The sequence below is a fragment of the Corythoichthys intestinalis genome, chromosome 6 (assembly GCF_030265065.1).
Source record: "Corythoichthys intestinalis isolate RoL2023-P3 chromosome 6, ASM3026506v1, whole genome shotgun sequence".
Classification (NCBI taxonomy): Eukaryota; Metazoa; Chordata; class Actinopteri; order Syngnathiformes; family Syngnathidae; genus Corythoichthys; species Corythoichthys intestinalis.
In genome coordinates this window covers 18,009,506-18,037,459 of record NC_080400.1, presented here as the reverse complement: position 1 = coordinate 18,037,459, position 27,954 = coordinate 18,009,506, and the positions used below count along the sequence as shown (strand labels likewise).

General features: G+C 41.3%; 1 protein-coding gene across 1 annotated transcript in view; it reads left to right on the top strand.

Moving 5' to 3' along the window:
* Positions 1 to 27,954, top strand: part of LOC130917923 (S-adenosyl-L-methionine-dependent tRNA 4-demethylwyosine synthase TYW1-like) — a 105,008-nt gene that overhangs the window by 24,965 nt on the left and 52,089 nt on the right. The window contains exons 9-13 of the mRNA XM_057839703.1: positions 5,448 to 5,500; positions 5,577 to 5,695; positions 9,154 to 9,263; positions 12,427 to 12,604; positions 16,710 to 16,845. Coding sequence (XP_057695686.1) covers positions 5,448 to 5,500; positions 5,577 to 5,695; positions 9,154 to 9,263; positions 12,427 to 12,604; positions 16,710 to 16,845 — 596 coding nt within the window. The remainder of the gene's footprint in view (positions 1 to 5,447; positions 5,501 to 5,576; positions 5,696 to 9,153; positions 9,264 to 12,426; positions 12,605 to 16,709; positions 16,846 to 27,954) is intronic.

Here is a 27,954-nt window from a genome sequence, read left to right as displayed (position 1 = left end):
TATTAGAGAAGCCTGTAATTGTCAACATGGGTAAACCTCAACCATGAGCGACTGAATGGAACCCCCCCCAGAAAATCACATTGTTTGATTTTTAAAGAATTTATTTGCAAATCATGGTGGAAAATAAGTATTTGGTCAATACCAAAAGTTCATCTCAATACTTTGTTACGTACCCTTTGTTGGCAATAACGGAGGCCAAACGTTTTCTGTAACTCTTCACAAGCTTTTCACACACTGTTGCTGGTATTTTTGCCCATTCCTCCATGCAGATCTCCTCTAGAGCAGTGATGTTTTGGGGCTGTCGTTGGGCAACACGGACTTTCAACTCCCTCCACAGATTTTCTATGGGGTTGAGATCTGGAGACTGGCCAGGCCACTCCAGGACCTTGAAATGCTACTTAGGAAGCAACTCCTTTGTTGCCCTGGCTGTGTGTTTGGGATCATTGTCATGCTGAAAGACCCAGCCACGTCTCATCTTCAATGCCCTTGCTGATGGAAGGAGATTTTCACTCAAAAACTCTCGAAACATGGCCCCATTCATTCTTTCCTTTACACAAATGGGTCGTCCTGGTCCCTCTGCAGAAAAACAGCCCCAAAGCATGATGTTTCCACCCCCATGCTTCACAGTGGGTATGGTGCAATTTGGTATTCTTTTTCCTCCAAACAAGAGAACCTGTGTTTCTACCAAAAAGTTCTATTTTGGTTTCATCTGACCATAACACATTCACCCAGTCCTCTTCTGGATCATCCAAATGCTCTCTACTGAACCACAGACAGGCCTGGACGTGTACTGGCTTCAGCAGGGGGACACGTCTGGCAGTGCAGGATTTGAGTCCCTGGCGGCGCATTGAGTTACTGACAGTAGCCTTTGTTACTGTGGTCCCAGCTCTCTGTAGGTCATTCACTAGGTCCCCCCGTGCAGTTCTGGGATTTTTGCTCCCCATTCTTGTTATCATTTTGACGCCACGGGGTGAGGAGGGAGTTGAAAGTCCATGTTGCCCAACGACAGCCCCAAAACATCACTGATCTAGAGGAGATCTGCATGGAGGAATGGGCCAAAATACCAGCAACAGTGTGTGAAAAGCTTGTGAAGAGTTACAGAAAACGTTTGGCCTCTGTTATTGCCATAAAGGGTACATAACAAAGTATTGAGATGAACTTTTGGTATAGAGCAAATACTTATTTTCCACCATGATTTGCAAAGAAATTCTTTAAAAATCAAACAATGTGCTTTTCTGTTTTTTTTCTCTCATGGTTGAGGTTTAACCATGTTGACAATTACAGGCCTCTCTAATATTTTCAAGTGGAGAACTTGCACAATTAGTGGTTGACTAAATACTTATTTGCCCCACTGTATATTTTTGCGGGCCACACATAATAATTTAGCAGTCCGGATGTGGACCCCGGCTTTGAGTTTGACACCTTTGTCCACTTTCACTGCCCAAACCAACAAATAATTCTCTTCTGCTGATTGTCCTCTCTGCTACATGGGCATCCGGCTGTACGTCTCTGAAACTTGATGATGCTCTCGATAAATGCGTGTGGCCTGGGCCCCCAACCCTTGGACTCCATTATTACCCACTCAAGTGTCTTTGAAGTTCCCGGAGCTGATTTTGGAGAGGCTTTCTGCATAGATCATTGAAGAAAATAGTCAATTTTCTCTTTTTAGAGGTTCATTTATTCTCTTAACAAACAGGAAATAAAGACACATAATTCAGTTACAAAAAGAAAGCACAGTAGGTGTGTAACAATGTATTTCTTGTTGCTGTTTGTTCAAACAAACAAACAAAAAAAAAAGCTCTGCCTCCGCCGGCAGGAGAAACCTACAAAAGGTGTCAGTTTTGTATTCGATTATGTATATTATGTTCAACAAAACCCAAGAATAGTTATCCAGTTTGCAAATTATGTTTGTACCGGTAATATGAAACAGAACAGGTGGTGAAATCTTGTGGTAATGACGTCAATGGTCACAAATGTCAGAAATATGTTTGTGTTGAAGATGACTCACGACTTGAAATTCAAGTTTGTTTGAAAACGTAATTTAAATAAAGGACTTGTAGAATTGAATTTTTTTCACAAAAAAAGTCTTTTAACCTATTGGCTGCTGTTGTTGGTGCATAGACTTCATAACCTATTGACATGACATGGGAAACGGGGATGATCTATAGGGGGGCTATTTTTAAAAACCTAAAATTCAGATATTTTCAAAACCAAAGCTGCTACCAACCTAAAACCAAAATAGGCACCTACCTTAGCTATATAATGCTATTACTCCATGAGCAGAGGCATCAAAAAATTTAAAGTCGTTCCCTTATAAAATCCTGATTATTTTTTATATAAGGATAACAAAACTTAAAATGGCTATAAAAGTCTCAGGTTTTACAGTAGATGCACAAAAATCACCAAATGCAGAGACAATCGCCTATATTTTTTGGATCAATAGCAATATTTAACATATGGAGGAAAACACAGAGAAGGTTGAAAAAGTAGTTTCTGCTCTTGCACCCCTCTTTAAAATAAATTGCTGTATTTTAAGCCAAAAGAACTGTTGTGTTTGATAGAACAATATGTCTATATGCTGCCATGGCAGATTCATGGTGCATTAAGTCCCTGAACAATTTTTAATTGGTCCGTTTTTGTATCAACTTATCCATCAAAAGAAGGTAAATAATCGTATTTATTATTCGAAATGTCTGTCATTTTTAGCTTAGAATCATTAATTAATGTTTAATATTTAGTTAAAAAAAAAAAAAACTTTAAAAAAAAAAATCATTCACGCGCATATTTTAAACTTTTAAACCATTTACGTCACAGAGAACTGTTAGAAGCGTAACACAAGATATATTCAGCAAAGGTAATTGAACTTCACAGATAAAAGTTAACCCAAATAAATAAATAAATAGAAAGATAAAAGTTTACCTCCCAAAAAGTAACGAGCTGCTTTTTCACAAAAGACTAACTAAACTAACATACACCAAAGACGACAAATTCGTAACAGAAGAGAGATGGCCACTGCAACATTGCCGCAGTGTTTCAGATTGTTGCCAGAATAATTAAGCAGTAAATCTGTAGGTTTATTTATCTTCCAAATTTGTTTTATGTGTCTGTCTACTCTGTAACATTTTATTTAACACCCAAGCCACGGATTTGGCTGGCTTACCTGTGGAAGTCATTGAGCATCCTCTGGCAGCCGTTCAGCTCCTTCTCCTGTTGTTTTCCTACACAACAACCACGCTATAAATAGCAATGTGTCATTCCCGTCCACCCAAATGTTGACCTGCTGCGTCATGTTAAGAGCTTGTGACATTTGTTGCCATTTTTGAGCAACGCTGTTGGAAAACAAAAAGATAATAATGATTATAAGAGTACATTAAAAATGACAAAACATATCAGGAGTTGCACGTGCAATTTGTATATTGTCAGAGCACTTGTAACTTAGGTATTCTGGTTAAGAAGAAACACCATTTTTCCCCCCTCATTTACATTGAACGTACCAACATACACTGCTGGCCAAAAGTATTGGCACCCCTGGAATTCTGTCGGGTAATGCTCAATTTCTCCCAGAAAATGATTACAATTACAAATGCTTTGGTAGTAATATCTTCATTTATTTTGCTTGCAATGAAAAAACACAAAAGAAACTGAAAAAAAAATTCATTATCATTTTACACAAAACTGGGCCGGACAAAAGTATTTGCATCTTGAGCCTAATATTTGGTAGCACAACCTTTAGACAAAAATAACTGCGAACAACCACTTCCGGTATCCATCAATGAGTTTCTTACAATGCTCTGCTGGAATTTTAGATCATTCGTCTTTGGCCAACTACTTCAGGTCTCTGAGATTTGAAGGGTGCCTTCTCCAAACTGGCATTTTCGGATGTCTTCACAGGTAATTTATGGGATTCAGGTCCGGACTCATTGCTGGCCACTTTAGATGTCTCCAGTGCTTTCTCTCAAACAGTTTTCTAGTGTTTTTTTTTTTTTTTTTTAATGTGTTTTGGGTCATTGTCCTGCTGGAAGACCCATGACCTCTGAGGGAGAGCCAGCTTTATCACACTGGGCCCTACATAATGCTGCAAAATTTGTTGGTCGTCTTCAGACTTCGTAATGCCATGCACACGGTCAAACAGTCCAGTGCCAGAGGTAGCAAAGCAATCCCAAAACATCAGGGAACCTCCACCATGTTTGACTGTTGGGTCCGTGTTCTTTTGTTTGAAGGCCTTGTTTATTTTTCCTGTAAATTTTATGTTGATGCCTTTTCCCAAAATTCTTCCAAAACATTTTTGGCTTTCTCAGGTAAGTTTTGGCAAACTCCAGCCTCCCTTTTTTTATGTCTCTGGATCAGAAGTGGGGTCTTCCTGGGTATCCTACCATAGAGTCCCTTTTCATTCGGACGCCGACGGATAGTATGGGTTGACACCCTCTTGTACCCTCGGACTGCGGGACAGCTTGAACTTGTTTGGATGTTAGTCGAGGTTCTTTATCCACCATCCTTTCTTTTCCGTCCACAACTAGGGGAGGTTAGCCACAGTGCCGTGGGCTTTTCACTTGGTTGATGACACCGCGCACTGTAGATACAAGAACATGCAGGTCTTTTTGCCTTGAGATTGCCCATGCTTCCTCACAATTTTACTTTCGTTGAAATCTCTCATCACATTTTTTTTTTATGTCCACATCTTGGGAGGCAAGCCACAGTGCAATGGGCTTTACACTTATTGATTACACTGCGCACGGTAGACACAAGAACATTCAGGTCTTTGGAGATTGACTTGTAGCCTTGAGATTGCCCATGCTTCCTCACAAGTTTGCGTCCCTAGTCCTCAGACAGTTCTTATGTCTTCTTTCTTTTCTCCATTCTCAACGTTGTACACACAAAGACGCAGGAGGGAGGTTGAATCAACTTTAATCCATTTTAACTGGCTTCAAACGTGTGATTTAGTTATTGCCATCACCTGTTATGTGCTACAGGTAAGTAACAGGTGCTGTTAATTACACAAATTAGAGAATCATAATGTGATTTTTTCAAAGGGTGCCAATACTTTTGTCCGAGTTTTGTGTAAATGATTTTTTTTTTTTCCCCCCATTCTCTTTTGGTGTTTTTCATTGCGAGCAAAATAAATGAAGATATTATTAACAAAGCATTTGTAATCGCAATCATTTTCTGGGAGAAATTGAGCATTATCTGACAGAATTCCAGTGGTTCCAATACTTTTGGCCAGCAGCGTACAAATTTGATAGCTGCAGCCCAAGTATATAAGTTTTTTTTCTTGCTGAATTTACCCTAGTTTTTTTACTTATTTTCGTTTAGTACAAGTGACATTGTTGGAAGAAATCCAATATTTATTTAACAATCATACACCGTAATGCTTAAAGAGATTTTGATGAATTCAGATTGAGAGAGACAATTCTTACAGATGTGTCTTGTTTGTTGTATTTTCTGGCCAGGTTACAAGCTGATTGGAAGTCACTCAGGAGTGAAGCTCTGCCGTTGGACCAAGGTAATTCAACTTTAACACCACAACCCCTTTTCAGTGGTGTAATCGACAATTTTGTGAATTTTTAATAATGTCCTAGTCCATGCTGCGAGGCCGAGGCGGCTGCTACAAACACACCTTTTATGGCATCCAGTCCCACCGTTGCATGGAGACCACACCCAGCTTGGCCTGCGCCAACAAGTGCGTCTTCTGCTGGAGGTAATGCCACCGCCTACATAAGTCAGTCGTCATCATTGTTGTTGTGATAAAGTAGCATGTGGCGGGAGTGAGGCAAGCACGAAAAGGTGGCCGTTGATTTATGGCAGTGTCGGGAGTAGGTGAGGTGTTCGCCGCCCCCGCCCTTTCCTACTAAAAGGTTACTGTCACAGGTCTGCTCCACATGCACGACATTTTGTCCAGAAGATGCAATGAAAGGCGACAGGAAGTCTGCAACAGTGCACCCCCCCAATGCGCTGACCCACAGTGAACCCCATTCACGCTGACAACCTGCAGAAAATGTCTCGTGTCATCGCAGGGTCAGACGCTGACATTTATAGAAGTGTTAACATCCAAATGAACTCGGAATTGAAAGAAATGATCTATGTATCAGACAATTACTTTGCACAATTTACTTAAAAAAAAAAATTCTCCACATTTAAGAAAAAATGCAACATCTTGAAAAATAGGACTTTTCTTTTTAAAAAGAGTAAGACACAAGTTTTTCTTTTATTCTTAAAATTGAAAAATGAACCATTTTAAAATCAATTAGTTCTTGAAATTTTTACAGTGGTATGAAAAAAGTATGTAACAATGATAGACACATTTGGGCCTTTGATCGTAGAGCGACCAATCTTCTTTGACAAGCTCAAAGCTACAAACCTGTCAATCATCTTTGACTTTAAGTACTAAACATAAGCTGGACAGTTTAGGCGCACTGCTTAGAAGGAGGGCTCGTGAGAAGTTGTGGCGCTGTATGAGCATGAAGCAGGAAAACAAACAGTGATATGAAAAAGTATCTGAACCTTTTGAAATTTCTCACATTTCTGCATAAAATCACCATCAAATGAATGAATGAAATGTGATCTGATCTTTGTCAAAATCACACAGATGAAAAAACAGCGTCTTCTCCTAAAACCAACCAAGCATTTATTGGTTTTCATATTTTAATGAGGATAGCATGCAACAATGACAGAAGGGGGAAAAAAATAAGTAAATGAACCCTCTGCCTAAGGAGACTTAAAGAGCAATTGAAACATTTTTTTTTAGTCAGATATGCGCCCAATCATTGATCAGTGGTTTCAAGCTGCCCTGCCCACTATAAAACACACACCTGGTAAGAAATGTCTTGATGAGAAGCATTGTCTGATGTGCATCACGGCTCTTGTCAAAAAAACTGTTTGAATACCGGCGATCAAGCATTGTTGATTTTTATAAAACTGGGATAGGATACAAAACCATCTCTAAAAGTCTGGATATTCATCAGTCGACAGTCAGAGATGTTGTCCACAAATGGAGAGAGTTTGGCACTGTTGCTTCTCTCCCAAGGAGTGGCCGTCCGCCAAAGATGATGCCAAAAGTTCAGCGCAGAATACTCAGAGAGGTCCAAAAGAACCCTAAAGTGTCTCCTAAAGACTTATAGAAATCACTGGCACAGTCCAATATCTCTGTGCACACATCAACTATCTGTAAAACTATGGCCAAGAATGGTAATCATGGGAGGACTCCAAGGAGGAATCCACTGCTGTCTAAAAAACATTGTTGCTCGTTTAATGTTCGCAAAAAGGCACTCGGACACTCCACAGAAGTTTTGGCAAAATATTTTGTGGACTGATGAAACCAAATTTGAATTGTTTGGGAGCAACACACAATATCATGCGTGGTGAAAAAATGGAACAGCTCACTAACATCAACACCTCATTCCCACCGTGGAACATGGTGGAGGCTGCATCATGATTTGGGACTGTTTTGCTGCCTCAGGGCCTGGACAACTTGCATTCAGTAATGGAAGAATGAATTTAAAAGTTTATCAGGATGTTTTGCAGGAAAACCTGAGGCCCTCTGTCAGACACTTGAAGCTAAAAAGGTGACGGAAGCTGCAACAAGACAATGATCCAAAACACAAAAGTAAATCAACTTTAGAATGGTTTCAGAAGAACAAAATACACGTTGTGGAGTGGCCAAGTCAAAGTCCAGACTTGAACCCCATTGAGATGCTGTGGCATGACCTAAAGAAAGTGATTCATGCCAGACATCCCGGGAATCTGATCGAACTGCAGCAGTTTTGTAGAGAAGAATGGCCCAAGATTAGGCCTGGTCAATTTGCCAGACTGATCTCCTGCTACAGGAAGCGTCTGGTTGAAATTATTGCTGCCAAAGGGAGGGTGCCACAAAATATTAAATGTGATGGTTCACTTAGTTATTTTTCCCCCTTCTGTCATTGTTTGCATACTTCCCTCAATAAAATATGAAAACCTATAAATGTTTGGGTGGTTTTAGTTAAAGCAGTGACTTTTTTTCATCTGTGTGATTTTGACAAAGATCAGATCACATTTGATGGTGATTTTATGCAGAAATGTGAGAAATTCCAAAAGGTTCAGATAAAGATGAAACGACTAAAAACAGACAAACATGTTCTTTTCATCCTTCTGATGTGAAATAGAATGGGTTTATCACTACTAGACGTCCAATACATTTGAAGTGGGAGTGATGGCAGGCAATGAACGAATGTTCGTTCGCTGCCATTCCTACCAATTCAAACGGATTGGACATCTATGGCCGTCAGTGGCAGCCAATCCTAGGCAGTGAGTTAATTTTTGGGGCATTTCACATCATTTCCTGTTTGCTTTTGGTCACTTCCTCTTCCTTTTGGGCCAGTTTTTGGTCGCTTCATGTTGATTTTGGGCTACTGAAAAGGAAGTGACTCATGAATGTCGCCAAATGAATAGGAAGTGAATCAGAATCAACAGGAAGTAACCTGTAAATCCCCTAAAATGAACAGGAAGTGACCTGTAAATGCCCACAATAAAACTAGCTGTGAATGCTCTGGTTTCAGTGCCAATGACGGCGTATTACGTCTAATCTAGTCAAAATAAAATGGATGTCTAGCGCTATCAATGGCAGCCATTGAGCTAAAGTCGACACTGCTCTAATGGAAGATTTTGGTAGCAACCTGTTGGTTCCTTTTTTTTGTTTGTTTAAATAAACAATGACACCTTTTTAAAATAATATGTCGATTCTTGGTGGGAGCATATCGATTACCTTTTGGGCTACAAAGTATCGTGATATATCACCTTTTTGATATATTCTCACACCCCTAGTTTAAGATTTAACTTGTTTTCATCAAAAATGTGTTTAGTCTCTGAAAAAGTTTGCTTCTTTGAAAAGAACAAAAAACCCTGACTAAACATGTGAGTTTTTTATTGTAATAAATTCTACTTAATCGAGATAGACATACAATTTGTTTTTAAATGTAATTTTTATTCTGGAGAAAATGAAATGTTGATCCATTTATCCACTATTTATTTTATGTTGATCCATGTGCTCTCTTATGCACATGCAAGTGTACTACAATACATCTTTCAGATGATAAACCCCCATCATAAAAGCTATTGTGAAACCTGTTTTTACAATTCATTTTTTTTTTGTTTTTGGTTTGTGCATGTGTGCTTGATCACAAGACATCACACCAACCCAGTGGGCACCGAGTGGCGTTGGAAGATGGACCCCGCTGAGAAGATCCTGCAGGATGCACTGGAGAAGCATCAAAACATGATCCGACAGTTTCGAGGTTAGTGGTGTAAACACAGCAAGGGGGAGTCTGAAAAATGTGACGTGTTATGCTCTTGGAGCTTTCTGTTTCCTGTACATCTTGTTACTGTTCCAACTTTTCTAGCAGATTTCAGGCATGAATTAGGTTTATTAAAGTAGTATCGTTGAAAAGTATAAGCACAAAGCTATACTTTTGATTCACATTCTATAGCAAAACAGTTACTTGTTAGCCGTTTAGCCTTTAGTCAAAAACACATGTTTAGGTTGATTGTCACAGTGATTTTTTCCCCCCAGCAGCTCTCAGTTGTGTGAATTCTACAAATAGAAAAAAATAACTCTGGAAAATAAAAACGGTTCATAGTAACATATTTAGGGCTGTCGCAAATGATTACCTTTCTCCCGATTAGTCTCGACTATTTTTACTACGAATCAACTAGTCAAACGATGAATTTTTTGACTATTCTAGCGATCATTTTTTGGTTGATGAATACTAATTCACAAAAACATTTTTAAACACCTAAATTCTTTAATAAAGTAAAAAATGATACATAAATGACTAGAGGTGGGAATTCAACCTAGTTTCAACCTAGCCACAAAAATAAGTTAAGTAATCATATCTATTATTCGAAATGTCTGTCATTTTTAGCTTAGCATCATTAATTGATGTCTGCTATTTAGTTAAAAAAAAAAAAAAAAACGACTTTAAAAAAAATAATTCACTTGCATGTTTTGAACTTTTAAACAAATTACGTCACAATGAAAAAATTGTCGTCTGTAAAAAAGTCACGGATAGCTATCTCATAACTATGGCTTAACTGTTTTTTTTTTCATTACTGGCGCATTTTTCACAATATTTTAGATGATAATCATTTCAAAAAAAGAAAAATTGAAAAAAAAAAGTTTATAAGGGTAAATATATGAAAATCCTGCGAAATGCCTGCGATTTCTGCATCGCGACCATTCTTATATTACCATGTTTCACCCATAAAATCCCCCCAAAATCCAGCTGTTGCCATTCACAGTTGTGTCTTGACACTCAGTGATACATGGAACATGGAGTTTTTGGATCGAAAAGAGGTACTGTATGTACGAAATAATACTGTATCTCGTTAAAATCATTGCGTCTTTATTTATGCTCTCGTGTGCTCTCACCTCCAGTTAGGGTTTTGCTGTTTATTTATTTATTTTTTTAAATGCCCTCCTGTTCAATTTTTTTCATCCCTCAGAAAATTGAGATTTTAAGCTTTCCAATAATGTATCGCGCATGCTTATTGGACAATTTTGAAATTTTGCCAAATTGGGGGTCTCAGAGCGGAACTTCAAGTCACCTGAGTGTTTTCCGCCATATATATATATATTTTTTTTTTTAAAAGAAATTTTAACTAAATGACTTGAATAGCTGTTTGGAAAGACTCACCGTGACCACAGTGTACAGTTATCCCTTGTTTTACACGGTTAATGAGGACCAGAACCCGCCGCGGTAAGTGAAAAACCACAAAGAAGCCCCCCCCCCCAATTTTTTTGTTTTTGTTTGTTTGGTGTCTGCTCAGATTTAGCATTGGAAACACATACGTATAAGACATGTTTTTTCACTTTTTTCCGCAAAGTATGATTTTAGAAAATGTATACAGTGCCCTCCATAATTATTGGCACCCCTCACACAAAAATACACACAGTCCCAGGCTTCAACTTGGGACCGTGTGCTTTGGTCAGATGAGACCAAGATTGAGCTTTTTGGAACCAAACACTCTAAGTGGGTCTGGCGTGCCACGAAAGATGCGCATGCTGAAAAGCACCTCATACCCACTGTGAAGTATGGGGGTGGGTCAGTGATGCTGTGGGGCTGTTTCGCTTCCAAAGGCCCTGGGAACCTTGTTAGGGTGCATGGCATCATGAATGCTTTGAAATACCAGGACATTTGAAATCAAAATCTGTTGCCCTCTACCCGAAAGCTGAAGATGGGTCGTCACTGGGTCTTTCAGCAAGACAATGACCTTAAACATATGGCCAAATCTACACAGAAATGGTTCACCAGACACAAAATCAAGCTCCTCCCATAGCCATCTCAGTCCCCAGACCTTGTTTTGTTGGCAAAAGGGGGTTGTACAAAGTATTAACACCAGGAGTGCTAATAATTGTGACACACATTATTTGATGTCAAATATTTTTTTTCTTTATGAGGACCTTTTTCCCCACTGAATGAATGCACTTGTTTTGAAGGTTGGATTTTTCTCTTTTTTTCCATTAAGGTCCCATATCATTTGAATTAAAAAAAAAAAAGATTAGAAGCTTAAAAACACATCTTTTTCAGGGGTACCAATAATTATGGAGGGCACTGTATATATATTTTAATAAATGTTTTTTTAAGCACTTCAAATGTAATAATTATGATCAGTTTTAAACATGACTGTCCCACCGAATCATTTTTAAACAAGAATAAAGTACTGTAGTAAAAAAATGCTTGGCTTAATTAAATGATTCTGTTAACCTACCTTGACTGTAACCCCTGGAGTGACATGTAAAAATGACAAACTCCTCAAGATCACTTCTGGCGTTTATTGCCGAGACAGAACATGTACGGCTGCGCACACACACACATTCATTCCAGCGGGTGCTTCCTTGCGCAACAACTATTTAACAAGTTAAACGATGATTGACGTATGCGGCGCATGTGAGGTCCGCTTCTCTGGCAATATCAAACAACCATCTGTCAACATCGTTAACTTTAATAAGCAAGTGCCACAGTGACTAAGGAACAAAGAGCTGGGAGAGGGAGGGAGGCAGGCTTTGCGGAGCCCATGAAGCAGATCAAAAGTTTGTGGACTAACGCACATCCTTGCGATGAGACTATTGCGCATGCGCACTTCGCGATGGCGATGTTTAAACGATATATCGTTCAGGCTAAGTTGGAACGGCTCTAAATAAATTTATATAAAAGGAAACATTCTGACAACCAACCTCGTTCTCCCCTAAATATTTCTCCTCAGCAGTTGCACTGGTGTCTACTGTGCTGTGAGAAAATTAAATCAAGCAAAACAAACACACTATGTGGACATACAGCAATATTTTTCAACCTCTGTCTGAGATTTTCTTTCCCCACATGTGAAGTTTTAAAACATTTTAGAGCCACATGTTGTTGGGAGTTGAAAATTGAAATCCGGTGTCTTGTTTTCTACTGTCAGGCGTGCCCGGCGTGAAGTCGGATCGTTACGAGGAGGGTCTGACTGTGCAGCACTGCGCTCTGTCCCTGGTGGGAGAGCCAATCATGTACCCCGAGATCAATCGTTTTGTGCGTCTCCTCCACTCCCAACGCATTTCCAGCTTCCTGGTCACCAACGCTCAGTTCCCCGAGGAAATCAGGTAGACTTTTAAGCAAACATCCATCAATCGCTGTCGTGTTGTCAGTGTTAGCAAAAACTAGCAATATAATGCAGTATTTCTTCTACACTAAAGTCCTAGCTGCTGGTTCTATAAATTTCCTTTTTTTTTTTGGTTGGTTGGTTGTATGCCGTAGACACTTTTTACTGCCTATAGTCTGGCAGAATATCGACTGCACAGCATATAAATGCTGCAAAATGTTGGCTGGCTGGACTTGGCACATTTCATTTCTACATGGTTAAAGTTGAAATAATGTTTACAATACAGGGCGTCTTCGGGTTACGATGGCCTTGGCCATAGACTTCATAATGATATTGACGGGACGCATTTCACAGACACTGCGCCACGCCTTCAAGTAGGGGGCCGTCCCACACTCCACTTCAGTCGGTCACAGTTATTGTCAAACACATACAGCTATCCAACGCCGGATTTAGGTTGAAAAAGTAAAGCTGTACCGCATACAAACAGAAAGGATTGTCTCATGATGGATAAGTTCGAGGATTCAAGGTAACTATTATATTTTTCTTACCATGCATGCATTTTGAAACGTTGTGAAAAAAAATCAATAGGAGAAATTAACCGCTACGGCATTGGCGTCATAATTCGCAATATTTACGTTTTAAAAAATGCTAACTGCCAGGTTTTTTGCTTTTAAGCAAGACTGTTTTACGTTCATATCTATATAGAATTCAGTGACTTACGCATTTATTCACAAGAATTTTGAACAGAAAAAGCTCTTTGTGGTGATAAGGCAGCGCCACAGGGGCTTAAAGACTAGCATCACAATCAACATATTTATGTAAAATAAATGCTAACTGCCCTTTTTTTTTTTTTTTTTGCTTTTAACCAAGAATCGAGACTGTTTTACGTCTATTTCTATATAGAATTCAGGGATTTGCGCATTTATTCACAATAATTTTCAATATAAAAAGCTCTTTTTGGTAATAAGGTGGCACCACAGTGGCTTAAGACTAGCAGCACATTCGACATATTTACGTAAAATAAATGCTAACGGTCAGTTTTTTTTTTTGGCTTTTAACCAAGAATCGAGACTGTTTATGTCCATTTCTATAAAGAATTCAGGGATTTGCACATTTATTCACAAGAATTTTCAATGTAAAAAGGTCTTTTTGGTAATAAGGTGGCGCCACAGTGGCTTAAAGACTAGCAGCACATTCGGCATACTTGCATAAAATAAATGCTAACTGCCTGGTTTTTATGCTCTTTTAACCAAGAATTGAGACTGTTTTACGTCCATATGTATAAAGAATTTAGGGATTTAAGCTTTTATTCAGAAAAATTTTCAATGTAAAAAGCTCTTTTTGGTGATAAGGTGGCACCACAGTGGCTTAAAGACTAGCAGCACATTCGACATACTACGTAAAATAAATGCTAACTTGGCCTACGATGTTTCGACTTTATGACGCACGTGCCTCGTTCACTTTAAGTCCCCAACACCATAGTTTCTGCTTAGCTAGTGTATAGTGCTTGTCTGTGCTTGTGTGCCGGGAGTATCTTTGCCTTTTCACCCTCTGTTTTTCACATTATGGCTCCAAAAAACAAAGCCGGGTCTTCCAAAAAGAATAGCAAGGAACCATGAAAGCAGGCTTGTCATCATAAAAAGAACAAAGAAAGGAGAGCGACACCGATGCGCCTCTGTAAAGATATGTTGGGCTGAGACAGAAGTTAAACCATCGTGTGAAAACACCTTGCTAGTCTATAAATGCTGTTTTGTGTTCACATTGACGTTACATCGGCGACAGTCAAGTCAAACAACTTTCGGTTCACATAACCTCAAATTAAGGACAGTAATGCAACGAAATGGGTTGCATGTATGCTACAGGTGATGTGTTGAGTGCTGGGTTTTTCTGGGATTTTCCGAAACTCACCAGGTGTCTGACTAACCCTAAATCCTGAGAGAGGGTGGGGTAGAGGAATTTGCGAGTTGTTATTGTTGCCATCGTCTACGGCCTACACATGTCATGTTCTGTGCTTTCAGTTTCAAATAAACTATTGAAACTCGTAACTCACCATCTACCAATAAGCAAAAATAAGTACAGCATCCTATTAAAAATATATAAATAAATAAATAAATAAATAAATAAACATTATATATAATTTTACATTTTGCCAAGTTTTTTTACGTAAATTTAGATTTTAACTGTGAAATCCGGCATACACAGAAATTCGGGTCTCGCCGGCAAAGCAACAGAACTCGGTCGTAACTCAAGGACTCCCTGTACACTGCTGGCCAAAAGTATTGGCACCCCTACAATTCTTTCAGATGATGCTCAATTTTATTTTACACAAAACTCCAAAAATGGGCCAGACAAATTTATTGGCACCCTTTGAAAAATCGCGTGATGCTTCTGTAATTTGTGTAATTAACAGCACCTGTTACTTGCTTGTGGAACATAACAGATGGTGGCAATAACTAAATAACACTTTCAGCCAGTTAAAATGGATTAAAGTCGACTCAACCTCTGTCCTGTGTCCTTGTGTGTACCACATTGAGCACGGAGAAAAGAAAGAAGACCAAAGAACTGTCTGAAGACTTGAGAAGCAAAATTTTGAGGAAGCGTGGGGAATCTCAAGGCTACATGTCCATCTCCAAAAACCTGAATGTTCCTGTGTCCACGGCACTGTGGCTAACCTCCCTAGATGTGGACAGAAAAGAAAGATTTCAACGAAAGATTGTGCGAATGGTGGATAAAGAACCTCGACTAACATCCAAACACGTTCAAGCTGTCCTGCAGTCCGACGGTACAACGGTGTCAACCCGTACAATCCGTCAGCGTCTGAATGAAAAGGGCCTTGATGGTAGGATACCCAGGAAGACCCCACTTCTGACCCGGAGACATAAAACAGCCAGGCTGGAGTTTGCTAAAACTTGCCTGAGAAAGTCAAAAAGGTTTTGGAAGAATGTTCTCTGGTCAGATTAGACAAAAGTAGAGCTTTTTTGGAAAAGGCATCAACATAGCGTTTACACACGAAAAAAAAACGAAGCCTTCAAAGAAAAGAACGCGGTCCCCACAGTCAAACATTGCGGAGGTTCCCTGACGTTTTGGGGTTGCTTTGCTGCCTCTGGCACTGGACTGCTTGACCGTGTGCATGGCATTATGAAGTCTGAAGACTAACAACAGATTTTGCAGCATAATGTAGGGCCCAGTGTAAGAAAGCTGTTTCTCCCTCAAAGGTCATGGGTCTTCCAGAAGGACAATGACCCAAAACACACTTCTAAAAGCGCTAGAAAATGGTTTGAAAGAAAGCACTGGAGACTTCTAAAGTGGCCAGCAATGAGTCCAGACCTTAATGCTTTAGAACACCTGTGGAGAGATCTGAAAATGGCAGTTTGGAGAAGGCAATCTTCAAATCTCAGAGACCTGGAGCAGTTGGCCAAAGAAGAATCATCTAAAATTCCAGCAGAGCATTGTGAGAAACTCATTGATGGATACCGGAAGCGGTTGTTCGCACTAAAGCTTGTGCTACCAAGTATTAGGCTGAGGGTGCCAGTACTTTTGTCCGGCCCAATTTTTGAGTTTAGTGTAAAATGATAATGATTTATTTATTTTTCCATTCTCTTTTGTGTTTTTTCATTGCAAGCAAAAATAAATGAAGGTATTACTACCAAAGCATTTGTAATTGTAATCATTTTCTGGGAGAAATTGAGCATTATCCGACAGAATTACAGGGGTGCCAATACTTTTGGCCAGCAGTATACCAACGTTACGAAATTTACGGGAGTATAAATTAATGTTGCCATAGTCCTAGAGGAAACAATGAAATGTTACCTTGACTAACGACTTAAATCTGTTTCAAGAGTTAGCTCAGTTCCTGAATCGGCAATATTACAAGGCCTTTTAACTGTGAATGATATCGAGGGTTGTTCACAGAAGTTCGAGTGGCATTTGAGTAAAAATGTTCTTTTCAGTTGTGTTTTATCTCGCGATCAACTACACTTGAGTGACTTCTCCTGAGTGCTTCATGATAAACTCTCGAACGAAGCCGCTTGACTTCTGTGTCCTCCTCCATGTTGTGTGTGGGAGTCAATCATTCGTGAAGGCTGAGTGGAAGACTGTGCTTTCAGGAGCCTGGAGCCCGTCACGCAACTGTATGTGAGCGTAGATGCAAGCACCAAGGAGAGCCTGAAGAAGATCGACAGGCCACTCTTTAAGGACTTCTGGACGCGATTCCTGGACAGCCTCAAGGCCTTGGCAGAGAAGGTCAGACCTCAATCGCCAGTTCTTCCATAATTGGAAAGAATTGGTTCAAGTTTTCAGTAAAAAAAAAAACACGTAGTACTATCAGAAAACATTATACTGTGATACCTATACATGAGTAATTAATTGGTTTTGGAAGTAGTCACGTAAACTGAAGATTCTGTGTGTAGACACGCATTTTCCATCTAAATGCCCTAATCTGTTCCAAGCCCCCCCAAATTAAGATATAAATCTTTTATAAGCATTAAAGCATGTAATGGAAACTTGTCTCTACGTATATACAGTGCCTTGCAAAAGTATTCGGCCCCCTTGAACCTTGCAACTAGGATGGCCCTCTGTAGGGGGGTGAAATTTCAAACGAATAATGTCTATGCTCCAAACCCGGATTCTTGTTCCTTTTGACCCAGAAACGTGCTGTGCAAAGTTTCATTGAAATCGGAATATATTTAACCGGTGCTCAACGACTCTGAAATTTTACTCAGCGAACGCTAGTCACAAGCACTCCGGGTCCCCCTCCCACGTTGCTCTCGTGGGAGTATTAGCCGCTTTCCTCTCCTGGCGGGGGTTATGTGGCTGCTAGCCACTCATTGTCGCCCGGTCCGTGCAAGCGTTCCCTTCCTGGTGTCCGGGAACTGGCGCCGATGGTCCGCGACGACCTGGACGAGGAACTGCAGTTGTTCTTCGTCCTTCGTCAGGAGCCGGTTATATTCCTGAATCAGGGCGACGCCTCGTTCCGCGTGGTCATTGGTGACCGACAGCTTCCCCAGCGCTTTGCACGCCTTGCCGTACGCCTCATCCTTCTTCCAGTCTGCCGGTTCCAACGCCAGGAATCCCTTGTCGATGGACATCTTGTCGAAGAATGAGGACGTATTGGAGGTCACGAAGTCCTCAAGGCTGCAGCCGCTGATCGCTGAAGCGGGAATGGTCACTCGCTTCTGGGCTGTGTCGTTGCCATCCTTCTCCTTAATCGCCGCAACCATCTTCTTCTTTGTTTCTGATGAAACCCGGTCGTCGAAGAACGCCAGGGCTACCAGCTCTTCCGAGAGGTACCAGAGGTGGCCGAGGAGCTTGTTTGTCGCGGCCTTGGAGACCTCCGCGTCCTCGTACCCGTCCAGTGCCTGAAGCAGCTGAAGATCGTTGAGCGGAGCCGCGACAGCAAGTGGGGCTTGCGTCCAGGCTTTGCTGTAGAGGCGGGCGGAGAACATGGCCACCCTCAACAGTCCGCGCTCCTCCTTCGGCGTCAGTTTGAACTGTCCCCTGAACAGCCACACCTTGAGCGAGTACAGCACTTTGCTCATCCACCGAGCGTGGTGCATGGGGCCAGGGGCACGGAAGCGGATTCCGCGGGGAGGTACGCCGCCAAGAAAGATGACGGTTAGTTCCAGAAGTTCCCGGTAGTCGTCCCGAAGGTCTGTCCGCTCTTTCAGGGCCTGAAGGAACCACTCGATGTCGACCTCTCCTGCTCCATCCTCGATCGGCTGGAACTCGCCTTGGTTGATGAAGGGCCACCTCTCCTGGAAACGCTTGAACAGCAGGACAGCAGGCCCTGTAGTTGGCCCCATCACCGACGTGAAGACCGCCTCGATCACGAGCTCGAGAATGTGGTGCCGGCAGGCGAGGTAGAGGAGGTCGCTCTTCAGCTGCCGCTCAATCAGGGTACACGCCCCGGTGTGGCGACCCGTGTTGGCGGCGGTGGTGTCAAAGGACATCCCCACGACCCGGTCAGCGACGCTCCACTTCTCCAACGCCTCCACGACGGCCTTCGCTGCATTCGCCCCTCTTCCACTGGGAAGCTTCGCCACCTGCAGCAGCTGAACCTCCCCTCCCCCAGACACGAAGATGGGCAGGCGGTCGACGTGGGCGTTGCTGGTGAGATCCGGCATCAGCTTCCCGTCCCAGTGGACTACCAAGGGGCCTTCTACTCGCAGCTTCTCCTTGAGGGCGGAGGCCAGTTGCTCGCGGTGACGACGGCGCTGGCTTTGGATCGATGTCCTGTTGATGTTGTACTCAACTGTGTCGTGCCCCAGGGCACGGGCTGTCTCGGTGAGGACGAACACTGCGCCACGGTCGCTCACCTTGACGCGATCCAAAGAGGCCGCCACGTCCGGGGTGACGATGTTGAGGTTCGCTCGAGGCCGTTTGGGTGGGACTGGGGAGATACCACGTGTGGGGCTTCCTTCGGCGCTGGTGCTAGAGGAGGTTGAGGACGAATCCTCCAACTGGACTCTTGCCGCGGACGTCGACGCCTCCAATCAGAACGCACTCCAGAAACATGCAAACACGTTGAAAAAGTACTGCCAAGCACTAGACAAATCCTAGACAGAGGAAAAGGAGCACTAGACGAGAGTTGCCACACACAGTCCTTGGTCCATAGTCCACCAACGAGAGCATCTGAGAACAGAGCCGCGGCATTTGTCACCGACAAAGCCCCTGTATCGTTGAACGTGAAAATGATCTTATATAGTAAAACTTTAAGGTCGTTGAGCACCGGGTAAATATTATTCGATTTTAAAAAAAAATTACTCGCGTGGTTTTCTCATGGAGTGGAACAAGAATCCGGGTTTGGAGACTGAATTTTCAAAATTTCGAAAATAAGGGCCACCCTACTTGCAACCATTCGCCACATTTCAGGCTTCAAACATAAAGATATAAAATTTTCATTTTTTGTCAAGAATCAACAACAAGTGGGACACAATCGTGAAGTGGAACAAAATTTATTGGATAATTTCAACTTTTTTAACAAATAAAAAACTGAAAAGTGGGGCGTGCAATATTATTCGGCCCCCTTGCGTTAATACTTTGTAGCGCCACCTTTTGCTCCAATTACAGCTGCAAGTCGCTTGGGGTATGTTTCTATCAGTTTTGCACATCGAGAGACTGACATTCTTGCCCATTCTTCCTTGCAAAACAGCTCGAGCTCAGTGAGGTTGGATGGAGAGTGTTTGTGAACAGCAGTCTTCAGCTCTTTCCACAGATTCTCGATTGGATTCAGGTCTGGACTTTGACTTGGCCATTCTAACACCTGGATACGTTTATTTTTGAACCATTCCATTGTAGATTTGGCTTTATGTTTTGGATCATTGTCCTGTTGGAAGATAAATCTCCGTCCCAGTCTCAGGTCTTGTGCAGATACCAACAGGTTTTCTTCCAGAATGTTCCTGTATTTGACTGCATCCATCTTCCCGTCAATTTTAACCATCTTCCCTGTCCCTGCTGAAGAAAAGCAGGCCCAAACCATGATGCTGCCACCACCATGTTTGACAGTGGGGATGGTGTGTTCAGGGTGATGAGCTGTGTTGCTTTTACGCCAAACATATCGTTTTGCATTGTGGCCAAAAAGTTCAATTTTGGTTTCATCTGACCAGAGCACCTTCTTCCACATGTTTGGTGTGTCTCCCAGGTGGCTTGTGGCAAACTTTAAACGAGACTTTTTATGGATATCTTTGAGGAATGGCTTTCTTCTTGCCACTCTTCCATAAAGGCCAGATTTGTACAGTGTACGACTGATTGTTGTCCTATGGACAGACTCTCCCACCTCAGCTGTAGATCTCTGCAGTTCATCCAGAGTGATCATGGGCCTCTTGGCTGCATGTTTGATCAGTTTTCTCCTTGTTTGAGAAGAAAGTTTGGAAGGACGGCCGGGTCTTGGAAGATTTGCAGTGGTCTGATGCTCCTTCCATTTCAATATGATGGCTTGCACAGTGCTCCTTGAGATGTTTAAAGCTTGGGAAATCTTTTTGTATCCAAATCCGGCTTTGAACTTCTCCACAACAGTATCTCGGACCTGCCTGGTGTGTTCCTTGGTTTTCATAATGCTCTCTGCACTTTAAACAGAACCCTGGGACTATCACAGAGCAGGTGCATTTATACGGAGACTTGATTACACACAGGTGGATTCTATTTATCATCATCGGTCATTTAGGACAACATTGGATCATTCAGAGATCCTCACTGAACTTCTGGAGTGAGTTTGCTGCACTGAAAGTAAAGGGGCCGAATAATATTGCACGCCCCACTTTTCAGTTTTTTATTTGTTAAAAAAGTTTAAATTATCCAATAAATGTTGTTCCACTTCACGATTGTGTCCCACTTGTTGTTGATTCTTGACAAAAAAATTAAATTTCATATCTTTGTTTGAAGCCTGAAATGTGGCGAAAGGTTTCAAGATTCAAGGGGGCCGAATACTTTTGCAAGGCACTGTATATATATATATGGCGGAAAACACTGACAAGGCTGAAAAAGCAGTTTCTGCTCTTGCACTCCTCTTTAAAATAAACTGCTGTATTTTAAGCCAAAAGAACCTCTGTTTCAACCTCGGTCCTGTGTCCTTGTGTGTACCACATTGAGCATGGAGAAAAGAAAGAAGACCAAAGAACTGTCTGAGGACTTGAGGAGTAAAATTGTGAGGAAGCATGGGAAATCTCAAGGCTAAAAGACCTGCATGTTCCTGTATATACAGTACCGTGCGCAGTGTCATCAATAGAGTGTAAAGCCCATGGAATTGTGGCTAACCTCCCTAGATGTGGACAGAAAAGAAAAATTGACGAGAGATTTCAACGAAAGATTGCGTGGATGGTGGATAAAGAACCTCGACTAACATCCAAACAACTTCAAGCTGTCCTGCGGTCCGAGGGTACAACAGTGCCAACCTGTACTATCCGTTGGCTTCTGAATGAAAAGGGACTCTATGGTAGGATATCCAGAAAGATCCCACTTCTGACTCAGAGACATAAAAAAGCCAGGCCAAAATGTACCAGAGAAAGCCAAAAACATTTTGGTAGAATGTTATCTGGTCAGATGAGACAAAAGTAGAGCTTTTTGGCAAAAGGTATCAACATAGTTTACAGGAAAAAAAAAAAAAACGAGGCCTTTAAAGAAAAGAACATGGTCCCCACAGTCAAACATGGCTGAGTTTCCCTGATGTTTTGGGGTTGCTCTGCTAACTCTGGCACTGGACTGCTTGACCATGTGCATGGCATACTGAAGTCTAAAGACTACCAAGAAATTTTGCAGCATAATATAGGGCCCAGTGTGAGAAAGCTGGGTCTCCCTCAGAGGTCTTCCAGCAGGACAATGACCCAAAACACACTTCAAAAAGCACAAGAAAATGGTTTGAGAGAAAGTACTGGAGACTTCTAAGGTGGCCAGCAATGAGTCCAGACCTGAATGCCACAGAACACCTGTGGAGAGATCTGATAAGAACTGGAGAAGGCACCCTTCAAATCTGAGAGACCTGGAACAGTTGGCCAAAGAAAAATGGCCTAAAATTCCAGCAGAGCATTGTAAGAAACTCATTGATGGATACCGGAAGCGGTTGTTCGCAGTTATTTTGTTTAAAGGTTGTGCTACCTAGTATTAAGCTGAGGGTGCCAATGCTTTTGTCCAGACCATTTTTGAAATTTTGTGGAAAATGATAATGATTTATTTATTTTTCCATTCTCTTTTGTGTTTTTTCATTGCAAGCAAAATCAATGAAGGTAGTACTACCAAAGCATTTGTAATTGCAATCATTTTCTGGGAGAAATTGAGCATTATCTGACAGAATTGCAGGGTTGCCAATACTTTTGGCCAGCACTCTACAGTATGAGGACATAAAGTCTTTTTGGGGTTATGTTTTTTTTAATGACCAAAAATAGTCACTAGCCCTATGAAAGTTAAAGAGGAAAAGGCATATATGTTCGTTTGATCACAAATTTACATTTAACGTTATTTAAGGACAGAATAATGGGGTTTATTTATACTCTGCATTACCTCTCCGTGGACTTATTTATTGAAGTCAATACTAAGGTGTGAGTTCGTGTTTGAGTGCATGACATATTAAATGCCAAAGCACTTTACCTTTTTTGATCCTCTTTCAGGATTTGATGCTGTGCCAGCATGCATCCATTTCGATTTTTTTATGTATCTGTCCCCCGCTAGACCTTTTGGATAAAAGGTCTCACTGGTGGCGGTGTTTCTCTTTGAAAGACATGAGACAAAAGACCATTTTGCGCAGTTGGCGTCATGCAGCGGCTTAGCCCACCTCTATCGATTCTTACGTTTTTGTTAAAAATATCATGAGGAATTTGGTGTAGCTAACACCGGTACAGGCAAAATGAAGTCATTTTATTGACCACATGTCAAATTCAAGACCTGGGGCCAGACTTGGCACGCCACATCATTTTGTGTGGCCTGCAAAACTAAATCAGGTCCCTCAAATTTGTTTGTTGCTTAAATAACAAAATAAGTCATTTTGTTGCCTATGTCCAGTAGAGGAGTTCCAAAAAATAGATTATTACATGCATCGCGATTCGACACGTGACGATTCGATTACGATTCATAAAGGTTCAAAAACGATGTTTTTCCCTCTTTCCCCCTTTATGGCAGCCACTCGTATTAAAACGAAATACAAGACACGTCTTCCGACGGGCACCGTTAACGGGCACGCGCACGTTATGATGGATGCTGCTGGTTACTGAGAGAGAGAGACTTACTCCTTTTTAAAAGACTGGAAAATAAATTTGTGGATGAGAGAGGCTGGACCAGAAGCGCAACCCAGTGGTAGCGCTTTTGTGCGCAAGTTATTTTTTTAGAGCAAGAGGGGAAGAGAGATAATTCGTTGCTCCTTGTCATTTAGATGTCCAGCAGTAGTTTTAAGGCATTTCAATTGAAAAATGTCCAGAGTGTGTTGCTAACACCCATGTGCATCTAAAAGATGCGAGTACACAAACCTTCTTGTACTGTTTAGCCTTTGTTGTTGTTTTTGAGATGTTAATAGTAAGCGCCGAGCGCTAAGCTAATTAGCTAATTCGCTAACATGTATTTCACATGCAGAACGTGTAAAACCACGATTAAGTACAGCGGTAACACTACAAACATGCAAAATAGTACAGAATTCTGTGAAAACAAATTATATTGGTTAAAAGAAGTCTTATTTCTAAAGACACTTTGTTTCCAGAAAATGTGGAATTCATTCCACCTGTGTAAATGTTATTGCATTGTTTAGAGAAATAAGTACTCCCTTTAAAATGGTTAATGTTTTTGCACTTTCTTGTAAAAAATAAATAAATAAAAAAGCAGCTTAAGGGCAGCTTTTTGTTTTGTGGGCATGTTTCCATCGTTCCTGTTGAATAATTAGGATATTTTAAATGAATAATGGACATAAATTTGTTTGGCTACTGTATTAAGTAGTAAAGTACGATGCATCGATAATCGTGATAATCGCGATAACCGCGATCATCGTTTAATAATCGGATCGGAGCACCCTGAATCGTAATCGAATCGAATTGTCCAGTTTGAAATAAATATATTAACCCTTTAACGCCTGATCCTAATTTGTCCGAATTTTCATGCCTTTGATGTTGACTTTATAGTAAACAGAAAAAAATGTTCACAATCGCCTGGTTGGGTCCATTTTTTCAGGACACCTTCATGTCCAAGCTGTTGTTTTCTTCAGTGACCAGTTATAATCAACATTTTTGCCCCAAAAAGACAAAAAAAAAAATCTCAAAGTCCTTTGCCAGAATTTGTAATATCCATGTCTCATTGACAACCAAACATGCTCGACTAACCATTTTGAAACTTGATAATATTTATTCAACTTGTGAAGATAAACATTCAGCAGGAAAAATAAGACTGAATAGTTTTATATTTGACAATTCAACACAAACAGCAGGTATGGTCATAGGCGTTTTTGGCCGTCACACATACAATCTTCAAAACAGGTTCTATGCAGTAGACCAACAGTGCAAAATAGTGAAAAAAAATATAAAGGGAGGAAAACACAGACAGGGCTGAAAAAGCAGTTTCTGCTCGTGCACCCTTCTTTAATATAAACGGCTGTATTTTAAGCTATAAGAACTGTTGTTTTTGATAGAACAATATGTTTATATTCTGCCATAGCAGTTTCAAGGCGCATTAAGCCCCCGAACTGTTTTTAATTTGTCCGTTTTACCCTGGAGACCCCCGTTTACAGACACCACAGACGGTACACAATAAAGCCCGCTAAAAGTTTGCTGAAGATATGTCAACAAAGCACATGGATTACTGGAACCATGTCCTGTGGTCTGAGAAGACGGGCGGGCTTTCTTGTGTACCGTCTTCAGAAGAGGCTTCCTACTGGGGTGACAGCCATGCACACCAATTTGATGTAGAGTGTGGTAGGAGTGGGAACCTCTTAGTACCTCACGATACGATTTGCGATACAAAGCTTAATTAAGATAATGATGATCTCACGATATGGCAGATACAACGATTATCGATATATTGGTCAGGAAATCAACCTAAGATATTTTACAAAACGACTAATAAACAGAAAAACAAGTTTCTGTTTTGAATTTGAATGAGTTTACCACTCCAATCCATTTGAACTGGATGAACATTCTATCATTCGCTGCCATCCTTCCCACTTCAAACGGATTGAACGTCTATGGCCATCAGTGGCTGCCAATGCTAGGCAACGAGGTAATTTTGGGGCATTTCAGATCATTAGTTTATTGATTTTGAGTCACTTCCTGTTGGGGCATTTTATGAGTCACTTCCTGTTGATTTTGGGTTACGGAACAGGAAGTGGCCCAGGAATCCCCTAAATGAATAGGCAGCGACTCAAACGCAACAGGAAGCGACCTGTAAATGCACTAAAATGAACAGAAATTGACTTGTAAATGGCCTGAAAATCAGAAAGAGTGAGACCCTCCCAGTCTAAATGGATTGGGCGTCGAGGGCCATCAATGGCAGCCTTAAGGCCGAGTTATACTTCAGCGTCAGACCTGCGCCGTCAAGGAAGACTCGAGTTACGATCCTGTGCCGTAGCCTGACGCGCGCCTCTCGAATTTTCTAACCCTTGCGTCGCGTAGACGTGTATGACGTGGCGAAAACGGACTGTGATTGGTCCGCTCAGACTGTTGTTTCCGGTTTAGCGCGAAATCACCGCCATTGTAGAATAGAATCAAACATTTTTTTCTACACGCAAAAATGGACCAAGCCGATGGGAGTATCATCGAAGAGCAAGTCTCGTCAAGACATTATTGTGATTGCCAAATGGCAAGGTCAGGGATTGAAAAAAAAAAAAAAAATGGACGAACCACCAAGACGTGTGTGTTCGAAATCGAGTGGCCACACGAAGTGGTGACCCAGTCGGCCAAAAACTGTCAACTTTTTATCACTTTATGTCGTATTTTTGGTTGATGCACTTCATCATTTATCGTGTACATATGTTTGCTGTGAGTCTGTGACTTATTTACGTGTCACACTTCAAGTATATAAAGAATAAAGCACAGATTTGGTGTCAAAAGAGTTGTTTTGATCTTTAATTTTCAATAACAGACAGTTCACACACGATACATCATCACTGATTGAGAGTGCCTCAGTGCTTTTTATGATAACGTTAAAATCAAGGCTCCCAACGCAGTTTGGGAAGTTACATAGACGCCAAAAATCTGCTATGGCTTCTCACTGGCTGATTGTAGGACACGGCAAACAAATCGGACTGGAGGGCTTTGCAGACCTTGAACGCAGTGCTCGACGCCAGTTTGAAGCTAGCCACCACAGCTAGCTCTCTCCACCGCAGTCTAAAACTCTCTGTGCAACATCAAAAGTCGGCCAGACCGCCTCGAAACAGTCTTCTGCGTCGCCTGCCCCTCAACATTTGTATGTTTAATATTTATTCAGTGTTGATGAGCAGAATATTTACTTTCAAGAGTTCCATCTTGCATTGTTTATTTTTTCTCCGACTAGCGGAAGTCAACAAGCATGCCCCAAAACCATACAAACATAACGCCACACCCCTCTAGTGGCTTGGCGGTGAATTACAGAGCAACGCGTTCCCTCACCGCAGAACTGTCGAATGACGCCGTAGTCGCTGCGCCGTCACCGCAATGCGGGAGTATAACTCAGGCTTTAGAGTTAACTGAGACACTATTATAGTTGAAGATTTTGATAGCAACTTCCTTTTTTTCAACATTGACACCTTTTTAAAACTATATCTCGATTCTTGACCGGTGAATATCGATAACCTTTTGGGATACAATGTATCACGATATATTACCATTTCGATATTTTGTCACACCCCTAGAGTGCGGCGTATGGTCTGAGCACGAACAGGCTGACCCCCCACCTCTTCAATCTCTGCAGCAATGCTGACAGCACTCCTGTAACGAGTCACGTGACATTTTGGAGGGAAAATGACAAGCAGTACTCAATTTGGACGTTTAGGGATATACGTAGTTCCTAAGGGGTGTACTCACTTTTGTTGCCAGGGGTTTGGATATTAATGGCTATATTTTGAGTTATATTGAGGGGAAAATAAATGAACTCTATTATATAAGCTGCACACAGACTACTTTCCATTGTGTCAAAGTGTCATTTTCTCAGTGTTGTCCCATGAAAAGATATACTTAAAAACCTGCAGAAATGCGAGTGGTGTACTCACTTTTGTGATACACTGTAGATCTTTTAGTGCCATTGACGGTGCTAGAAGTGCAGTCCATTTGGACTGCATCAATCATTCGCTCCCTACCCTCCCAGTCCAAATGACAACCGATAAGTTAAATGAGTGCCCTAAAAAGGGTTGAAACAGAACACGAGGAAAATTGATTTGTTTCCTTAGTCACAGGTGTACACAGAATGTACGTATATCTTCCCCAGAAGCTTATTTTAGACCCCAAGTTCACATGTACAACAAATTCCCTTATCCAATTGCTTTGTTGGAGCATTAAAATGGTGGCGACCCCTTCTTTTTCCATTCTATTTCCATTCCCTCTCTCGGCGCTCACTGCAGCGCTGCGGTGGCTTCTTTCACGCGGAACAACTAGAGTCGTGTTCCCAGAATCAACAATCCAGTCTTTTATTATAGCAAATTTCCCTTCAGAAAGTCCTTGATTTCGCTCACCATATTCCTGTATATAGAATTTTTTTTTAACTTTGTCGCTCACTTTTAATGTATCAGGATCAGAATTGTGTGGAGTCGTATTGTAGTACTATTTTTATATTGTTGAGGAATATATTTTGTATTTAGATTAAGCAGTTATGTTTGGGATATGAACTTTTCCTGTTGTGCTGGCCAATGACAATAACGAAAATATTTCGTCGACGAACAATTTTTTCATGACAATGACGAGCCAGAAATGTGGTTTG